Here is an 8,553-nt window from a genome sequence, read left to right as displayed (position 1 = left end):
TTTGATTGAAACATACTGTCTTCATTCAATGGCCAGCTACCGACGCACGCAGTACACCGCGACTCAAAACCAACATAAACCGCAGTCAATGAGAACAGAAAGTCAACTGATTGGACTTTCCGCATTCGCAACTCTCCTGGCCATCGCAGGTCCTTTCATGTTCGACGACTTCCGGTTGCAACCTCGAACTGGAACCTCGAACCCACACAAAACATCCATCCCCTCCTAACGGTGGCAACAGCCCTATTTTTGCTGACAACTACAGTCACACCCCTATGTTATCTCGGAAAACATCCCAACGTTTTTACAGAAGAAGGTCTGGGTCTCTGTTAGAACTAACAATGTTTCCCAATTTCCCCAGGCTTAAAACGTTTTTCTAGTAAAATGTTTTACTTTACATTTTAGCCATTAAAACAATATCGTATTGTATGTTATTAACTTTTTAATATGGTAAAGCAATGTATTAAGGATTGTCATTTTGTCTTTCACGTGGGACCTCTCATATTTTTATAAATAATCTTTTTTTCCTTTAAATTTCAATAAGCAGCAGTTTTTCGTAACAAAAAAAAAATTTCATTTTAAAAGCTGAAAATATTTACCAAAATATCTTTGGCAAATAATATTAAGTGGAGTAGTCCCTAGCAATCTGTCATTAAGTTGCGTCATCCTGCGACATTTTTCTGCGAATTTTCCTCGGAGGAAAAATGGTGCGGAAATTCTGATTATTGATATGGTATAAAAAATGCCCACTTTAATAAAATGCTATAAAACAGGATTTCTGTTAAGGAATTATATTAGGTGACATAGCCCTTAGCAATCTGTCATTATGTGGCGCCATCCCGTGAGATTTTTCTGCGAATTTCCCACTTAAATAAAATGCAATAAAACAGCAGAATTTTTTTTAAGGATATTGTGAGCAACAATGAAAATTAAAGTGTTATTCCAATATTCAAAGTTGAATTTTCTGATACATCGATTAATGGAAACAAGTTCAGCCTGAGATCTATCGTTCTGGATCGGCATGGCCTGCTCGCTTATGGCATTCCATTTCGAACTCTGAAATCCTGGGTTGACAAATTTTGTGATTTGTTTACTTGAAAGTTTTTTTCGCTGTCGGAAGTATATGTAGAATAACGAAAAATTACGTTAGAAATTTAAAATTAAATATACATTATAGTGTGTTTTAAATTATTACATTATATAAGTTATTTTAACTTCTTATTTTATCATTAGAAATATAGTTCTGTTATTGATATGGAGTACTTTTAGTTTCGATCTAGTCTTGTCCATCTATTTTCTATTATTTTTTCAGTTCTAATGCTAACAACTTTCCCCTTTTCATTTTTTTTTTATATTAGGTAGATATAGATAGATATGTATAAGTACGAACGGAAACGGCGGAAAATCAACATAGCTTCAAATCGAATTATAATAGTGGGGCGCAGTTCCTGGTACTTGACATCCTTGAGTATGAAAATGGGGTGCTTGTCGTACTGCTCCTGCAGCAGGGCCTGTTGGGTATGATCTTAAAAGCGCTTGAAGGCAAAGATATATACATATATATATACATAGGTATACGCACGGCAAAGTAAGGACTAAAAACCGAGGGTGCAGTCGGTCAGGAATTCGTTCTCCAGCAGATTATCGAACACGCCGGCCAATTCGGACTGCTTGTGGCTCCAACTCAGGCAGAGCTGTTGGTCCATTTTGGGGTATTCTTCAGGATGGTGCTTTGATAATCTAAAAACTAAGGTGGGATAAGGTCGAAGATGATCAGCGATGCACGTGAGTGTCACTTTATTGAATGTGGGGCAAATTTATGTCATTTAAATGCACTTCATACCTTTGAATAAAGCATAAATATATACATACATATGTATAAAGTGTAATCCCAAACAAATCCAAACGAAATCCAGTGTGACCAGGCAATAATTGAAAAATTTGCCAGTTTTGAAAAAGTGCGCTAAGCTTCAAATGATGGTCAAGAAAATGTGAAAAATTATTCGTAAAACTTATATTATAAGTTCCATTGACACAATTTAAGAGTTAAAATTTGTTAACTAATGTAAATTGAGCTACGCAGACTTAGAACTGCGAGAGTTAATTCGTTTCTTTTTTATTTTTGTTTGTATTGAATTACACTTATCCTGGATAAGTGAAGAAGACCTGTTAAAAAACATAAAATAGATAGAAGAAATAAATTTTCTGAAACTTCAGTTTAGTCAAATGGTTATTTGTTACTTGTCTATTCGTTTTATTTCAACTAATACAGACGATAAGTTTTTAACAGAGTTTTTATATATTGTTTCTTATTTTTAATTTTTGAAACTTTTAGCACATCCTAATTCAAAAGTCCGAGAATTGGAAATGCTGATAATCATCTTCAGTAAATCCTTTTATGGCTTCGGCCTGATCAGCATTTTACACGATTTGAGAGAATGTTTTTCCCCAAAGTTCCAACGACCCCAAAAAATTCCATTTTCGTTCTTCAACACAACTTTAGATCCGTAGTATTTTCCATTTAAATTGCTAAAAAGGAAAAAAAATATCATGTAACTTTCTTTTGATCATTAACTCTTACAAGCCGTGGGTTTTCAGAAACTCTTCAAATTGATAATATAATGTAGAATGTAGAAATGTAATAAAATAATGTAGAAATGTATGGAAAAGACAGAATAATTACGACCTTTTTTTGATTTTTGTTGATATAATAATACGTTAGAAGGGATTTTATCGGTATGAAAAGATTTCTGAAGAACTTTTAAAATTTTCTCATACCAGTCAATCGGATGCCAAAAGCTGTACACTGTTTGCAGGTTGTAATCCCAATACTTGTTAAATATCGAGTCATGACTGCTTCGCATATAATCGCCAGCATTTCCCGAGTATGCACCTAGGCACAACAACTTGTATTGCTCATCCCAGCTTCCAATAACAAAGTGATCGTATCTGGCGAAAGCAGTAGCATCATCAAAATCGACCAGCTGGATGTATAGTTCATGCCGTCGACCTGATGTCAACTTGTGCAATTTCTCACAACCAATCCAGAACTCTCTACTCAAGTCGCCAAAACCTTTCCAAAAACTGCCAATACGTTTATTAAAGTCGACACTTCCATCGACACGGCGCTGTATGACCATCCAGTCAGGACCGGCTGAAGGGATATCCTCAAATACTGCTGCGAAGGGTTCTATGAAATTATGAGGCGTTACGAATTTAATTGAGGAAACCTTAGTGCAGTTAAGGAGCACGTGTGGTTCACTATTTTCGTGTCCCCTTACAGTAGTTATAGAAAACATAGCAAGTTTGTCATCCTTTTCTTTCAATTTGACCTCATATGTTTTAAGTTCGGCTTTTAGCCTGGCAATTTGCTCGTCTCTTTCTTGCAGATTATTTTCAGTAGTTTTAGAAAACATAGCAAGTTTGTCATCCTTTTCTTTCAATTTAACCTCATATGTTTTAAGTTCGGCTTTTAGCCTGGCAATTTGCTCGTCTCTTTCTTGCAGATTATTTTCAGTAGTTTTAGAAAACATAGCAAGTTTGTCATCCTTTTCTTTCAATTTAACCTCATATGTTTTAAGTTCGGCTTTTAGCCTGGCAATTTGCTCGTCTCTTTCTTGCAGATTATTTTCAGTAGTTTTAGAAAACATAGCAAGTTTGTCATCCTTTTCTTTCAATTTGTCCTCATATGTTTTAAGTTCGGCTTCTAGCCTGGCTATTTGCTCATCTCTTTCTTGCAGATCATTTTCATACTTTTGGGTCTTCTCCTCCAGCTCCACACATTTATCATCCTTCTCTTGAACCATGCATTCCAATTTCTCAATTTTGGCATTTAACTTGTCAATTGTGATCTGATCGTTAGGCTCTATTGAGTTACTCTTTCTCAAATCGAGAGCATTTTGCAAATCTAGGATTTGATTTTGGGTTTTCTGTATGCTTAATTCTTTGGTTTGATTAACTAAATCGATTGAAAAGTGCAAGGACTTGATTAAACTGTCCTTATGATTGCACTTTTCCTTTTCACTTGCTAATTGCATTTCGGAAATTGTCAACTTGGCAACGAGTTCATTTATTTTGGTTTTATTCCTTTTAATTGTTTTTTTCAAGCCTTGCACGATCCTTTTTTGATCGCTTGTCCCACCACTCATATCCTCAACATCCGAACCGCTACTGACCTGCAATAAAACATTTTTTAGCATTTGTTAAAGGTGAAGTGTACCTATTTTAACCCTCACCGAATTGTTTTCAGTGGTTGAGTCATCTAATGATCCTCGAGGTTTCTGCGAAAGATTGTTTAGGTTCACAGGTTTCATGGCGATTAATTAAATGTGCAATGTAAACAGACAGATTCACTTTTATGCAATGGACATAACATATGTGAATACAACTTCGACAAGTTAAGCTATAGGCTATTAAAAAATATGGAAAAATATAACAATACTATAAGGGTTCTAATCTTTAGATGCCAGTATTACCAGATATGGATTCCACTGTTTTACTCTTCAAGCCGGTATGGATTATCAATTCATTAGGGTGACTCGTGATCCAACTTAAAGAGTTTCAAGATTTCCGACCGTGGGATTCATACAAGAATACTCTACGCAAAAAGCTAAATGGTTCAAAAGTATATCACTACTGCATAAAATGTTTAAATGGTTTCGGTCATAGCACATAGATGGTTTCAATTGTAGAACATAAAGTGGGTTTCTTTTTTTTTCAAAACACGTAATGGTTTAATGTTTATTTTTCAAATTATTATGAAAATAATTAAATTTGTTTTGTAATGGTTTTGACACGCATTTCATGTATATCCTTAAATTAGATGCACATCTTGCAAAAGAATAAACAAGACTTTCCAGCATTTTTGAGAAAATTAAGTCTATGATTGAAGACAATCTGACTTGTTTCTAATAAAAGGGTTTGCATATCAGGCATTTTACACGATTTGAGAGAATATCTTTTTCCCATATCGAAACTAACCTACCAAATTCCATCTTCTCTGCATAAAAAAATAATCAAACAACGGGTTTTTTTAACTTAGCGAGAATCACGCAACATTGACCACAGAAATCTTTTATCAAACAAAATCAAAATCATCTAAGCTAAATCTAGTTTTTGCCATAAAAAAAGTTTTAACTAAATAGGTAAAAGTTAACAAAATCAAAAGTAAATAAATCCTCAGATAAATAAATAGTGTTTATCGGCTTGAATGACAGAACTAAATTTTCAAAGTATTTTTTTTTCTTAAAATTGGAAAAAAAATTATAAACTAGTCGTTTTAAAGAAGTTAAACTTTTATTTTAAGCATATTACCCTATTTATAATTATGGAAAAAAAACCTGTGTTTTAGTGGTGCTGTTAAAGATACTTAAAGTTGGCAGAAAATGAAAAGGGGACTTCATTTGCATAGAATTGTAATTAATATAATGCCAAATTACTACTCCTAATAAAAGCCCCATTTCCCAAAACAAAATTTATTTTTGAGATTTACAACATTTTCATAATCTTTTATTGTAGATAACTTTACTTTATGAAAATGATTGACAAAATATAGCTTTGTAGAGTTGATCTTTAATATTCCTTTAACGTCATTATCGCAAGAAACAAAAAAAGAGCACAATGGTTAAGTGTTAACAGTTTACGCATATTTATTTTTATGTATTGGGAACATCCAGAGAAATCAATATATAAAAAAAATATGATGTTTATATATGAAGCCCTTAATTTCTACTATTGAAATTTGCATTTCAACTTCAGTGGCCATCTCCAAGTATTATTCAAGGTCGTCGATACTTGCGTTTCCAGATGAACACTCTATAATTTTGGCGCCGTCCAGCTGTTGCCCCGAACTCTGACCCAATGTGATTGGCCCGTCGTTCCCCTCGGCGGCCCGGTTCCCGAACTCTTGCATTTTCACAATCAGCATCGCGAATACTTGAGCTGGAAGGGAGGATTGCAGCACCTGCAGCAGACGAGCCGGCTGGCCACACACCACGATGGCATTTGCCAAGTGCTCAACGCCACTCTCGAAGTCTCCGCGAGCGATCAGGGTCTCACCCATCTGGATTTCTTGTAGGAAGTATCTGAAAAGATCCAAACAGATTGATTAGTTGGGGCGACTTAAACCTTGATAAGTAATTTTAAATTTTTTAATTTTTGGTATTAAATGGAAAAAAAACATGGAAAAAAATATGTTTAATTTAAATCGAAATGCATAAAGCAGCAATGGGTTTAAGAATTGGACCTTTTTTAAAAATAAAAAACAACTTACTCTCGATCCAACTAATGAGATGACTTAAACTGAAGCGTTAATGTTATGCAAATTTTTATTGAAAAAATAATTAACTTTGATTAGAGAAAATGGTTTCTGAACTAAAACCAGGGCGCTTTTGGATTAAATTTCTATTTAATGGTTCACATTATTATAAAATCTTTCAATAAGTTTTTAGATGTCAACTAAAAAAAACTAAAACCAGTGCGCTTTTGAATTAAATTTCTATTTAATGGTTCATATTATTATAAACACTTTTAATAAGTTCTTAGATGTCAAAAAATTAAAGGAAATGTACACAGCTTTATATTTTTATAAAATTTCTTTAATATGTGTGCAATGACAAACAAATTTTGACAGCTTTAATGGATACAGAGCGCATAAAGATGTTAATTTATTTCTTTTTTTTCAATTGTAATCTTTTAATATTTTTTTTAACGTAGCCAAATTATTTATCACGCAGCTAAGTTTTTTGTTTAAAATTTAACGTGTGAGTCATGAAAGAAAAACCTTGGGCGTTCAAACAATGCTGGACACACAAAGATTTTGGTTAAAAAGAATTAAACTAGTTTTTGGTTAAACTTTAGCACATTTCAGTTTATGTTTTTGAACCTATTTCACTACACCATTAAATATAAACGGTTTGTTTAAAACAACACTGCAATATTATTATTAAAACTGAATTATTTACCAATGCGACTGCTAACTTTAAATATGCAAGTCTATGCGGAAAACTTAATAGATTGTAATACAAGTTTTTGGTTTTATACAACCATTGGCTTAGTTAATCCGAACATATGTATGTACATACATATGTACATACATTTGGTTGGAAAAACATGGACTTGCGTGTATGAATGAAGGTGTAATGAATCGGCACAACTACACGTGCCGCATTATATAATGGTTTTCGCGTCGGAGAATGGGAATCCTACCTTTCGATGGCTTCATGGTCGTTCAGGTTTGGAATTCCAGGCTTGGCAGTGCCGCTTTTCCGGTTGCGACGACGACCTGAAATGTGATGAAACGCTCAGTTTCTTTCATAATTAACTTTGCTCCCATGTAGACTCTTACGCTCACGGACTTTCTTCTTGTACTCGGGGTCATTGCGGCGCTTCTTGTCGAAGTAGATGCAGTATCCTATGAACAGAGTTCCGGCCACTCCCGCTGCAATTCCAATTGCAGTTTTGTTCATTTCAATCATATTATGAAAACTCTCTTCGCTTCAACTGTATCTTATTTTACATTCCGCATGTGCCATCGATTTACATGAAACAAAAATCGATATCATCGGATTCTATATTTGTCATGCTCAACATTTGATTTTGACGATATTGAAACGCTGGTAATGGAACATCTTTTTTGGAATATTTTAGGTTTTGGATTAAAATTAAATTAAATGTATTTAATCTTAATGGCAATTTAGCGGTTTGGTTAAGAAAAAAAGTTCACTTAAAAATAAAGCAAAATTGCCATGTTTTTGTGAATACAAGCAAACAAAAAAGGAAGGTTTTTGTGAACACAAAAAAAAAAAATTGTACAATAAATAAAAAGATTAGCTTATTTATATATATCCAAAAAAAAGGTATAATAATCAATGAAGTACAAAATAAAAAAAAATCATATAAAAACCATATAGTTAGTTTAGTTTGGCATAAAAAATCCGTTAAAAAAAACTTGAAAAAACAATTTTTAAAATGTACTATAAATAACCGATAGAAACTTTTTTAAACTTATAAGCAAATTACTTGCAGGGCCCTTTTTGAACTGAAACGAACATTTTATTTTGAATGCAGGCAGCTGATCTGCCTAGAATCTACAAAAACCCACTTTCAAACCTATATATGCTGATTTAAGATTTAATAAACTTATAAAAGTGTTGTTGTTTTCTAACGAAGTAATTATAAGAGAGATTAACTCTCTTAATACAAATTTTTCAAATAACAATTCCTGCTGCTCTAATATGGAATAGGCGCCTGAAAAAGAATGCAATCTTTAAGGCTTGTCAAAAATAGATAATATTGGTATTCCCTTAACGACTAAATCTCTGAGCTGCTGAAAACTCAGAAGAAATTCAGCAGAAATTTTCAGGAAAAGAGAAACCGTCCTGCTCAAATTTTCAAATAATCGTTTGCCCAAGCTTTGTTTGACTTAGCTTTGGTATAAATTTGAGGAAAAGCAAAAAGACGAATTTTTTGAATTTATTAATATGCAATAAACTGACATAATAAGTTGACAAGTTGCTGAAATTTCCAATTTGCCAGTTGAATTTGAATAGACCA

General features: G+C 33.3%; 2 protein-coding genes and 1 long non-coding RNA gene across 4 annotated transcripts; all 3 read right to left on the bottom strand.

The window, feature by feature from the left end:
* Window positions 1–1,215: 1,215 nt before the first annotated feature.
* LOC121467106 lies at window positions 1,216–1,906 on the bottom strand. The gene is made up of 3 exons (XR_005977226.1): window positions 1,844–1,906; window positions 1,583–1,747; window positions 1,216–1,511 (listed from the first exon to the last, which is right to left on the bottom strand). It is a non-coding gene; the product is annotated as an uncharacterized LOC121467106 (long non-coding RNA).
* Window positions 1,907–2,299: 393 nt separating this feature from the next.
* LOC108142258 (fibroleukin) lies at window positions 2,300–5,132 on the bottom strand. 2 transcript variants are annotated; one of them, XM_017265978.2, is made up of 4 exons: window positions 4,476–5,132; window positions 4,236–4,409; window positions 2,779–4,175; window positions 2,300–2,529 (listed from the first exon to the last, which is right to left on the bottom strand). In XM_017265978.2, exons 2-4 carry the CDS (start codon window positions 4,311–4,313, stop codon window positions 2,397–2,399), a joined length of 1,608 nt encoding a protein of 535 aa, XP_017121467.2. In that variant the 5' UTR covers window positions 4,314–4,409; window positions 4,476–5,132; the 3' UTR covers window positions 2,300–2,396. The 2 variants fall into 2 exon arrangements, with proteins under 2 accessions (XP_017121467.2, XP_017121466.2); XM_017265977.2 differs by having other exon boundaries at window positions 4,236–5,132.
* Window positions 5,133–5,623: 491 nt separating this feature from the next.
* On the bottom strand, window positions 5,624–7,549 carry LOC108142203 (mitochondrial import receptor subunit TOM20 homolog). Its single transcript, XM_017265893.2, has 3 exons — window positions 7,346–7,549; window positions 7,207–7,282; window positions 5,624–6,083 (listed from the first exon to the last, which is right to left on the bottom strand). Exons 1-3 carry the CDS (start codon window positions 7,473–7,475, stop codon window positions 5,774–5,776), a joined length of 516 nt encoding a protein of 171 aa, XP_017121382.1. The 5' UTR covers window positions 7,476–7,549; the 3' UTR covers window positions 5,624–5,773.
* Window positions 7,550–8,553: the final 1,004 nt, after the last annotated feature.

This window comes from Drosophila elegans, unplaced genomic scaffold (genome assembly GCF_018152505.1).
Source record: "Drosophila elegans isolate 14027-0461.03 unplaced genomic scaffold, ASM1815250v1 contig_208, whole genome shotgun sequence".
Taxonomy (NCBI): Eukaryota; Metazoa; Arthropoda; class Insecta; order Diptera; family Drosophilidae; genus Drosophila; species Drosophila elegans.
Note: the sequence above shows the minus strand (reverse complement) of the source record. Positions and strands in the feature narration are given on the sequence as shown.

What these genes read in the sequence shown, in the direction of transcription:
- LOC108142258 (XM_017265977.2), bottom strand. Translation starts at nt 4,313, where the DNA reads ATGAAACCTGTGAACCTAAACAATCTTTCGCAGAAACCTCGAGGATCA. An exon ending in CAACCACTGAAAACAATTCG is followed by an intron (nt 4,176 to 4,235) that starts GTGAGGGTTAAA and finishes GTTTTATTGCAG; the next exon opens with GTCAGTAGCGGTTCGGATGT. An exon ending in TTTTGGCATCCGATTGACTG is followed by an intron (nt 2,530 to 2,778) that starts GTATGAGAAAAT and finishes TTTCCTTTTTAG; the next exon opens with CAATTTAAATGGAAAATACT.
- LOC108142203 (XM_017265893.2), bottom strand. Translation starts at nt 7,475, where the DNA reads ATGATTGAAATGAACAAAACTGCAATTGGAATTGCAGCGGGAGTGGCC. An exon ending in CAAGAAGAAAGTCCGTGAGC is followed by an intron (nt 7,283 to 7,345) that starts GTAAGAGTCTAC and finishes ATCACATTTCAG; the next exon opens with GTCGTCGTCGCAACCGGAAA. An exon ending in GACCATGAAGCCATCGAAAG is followed by an intron (nt 6,084 to 7,206) that starts GTAGGATTCCCA and finishes GGATCTTTTCAG; the next exon opens with ATACTTCCTACAAGAAATCC.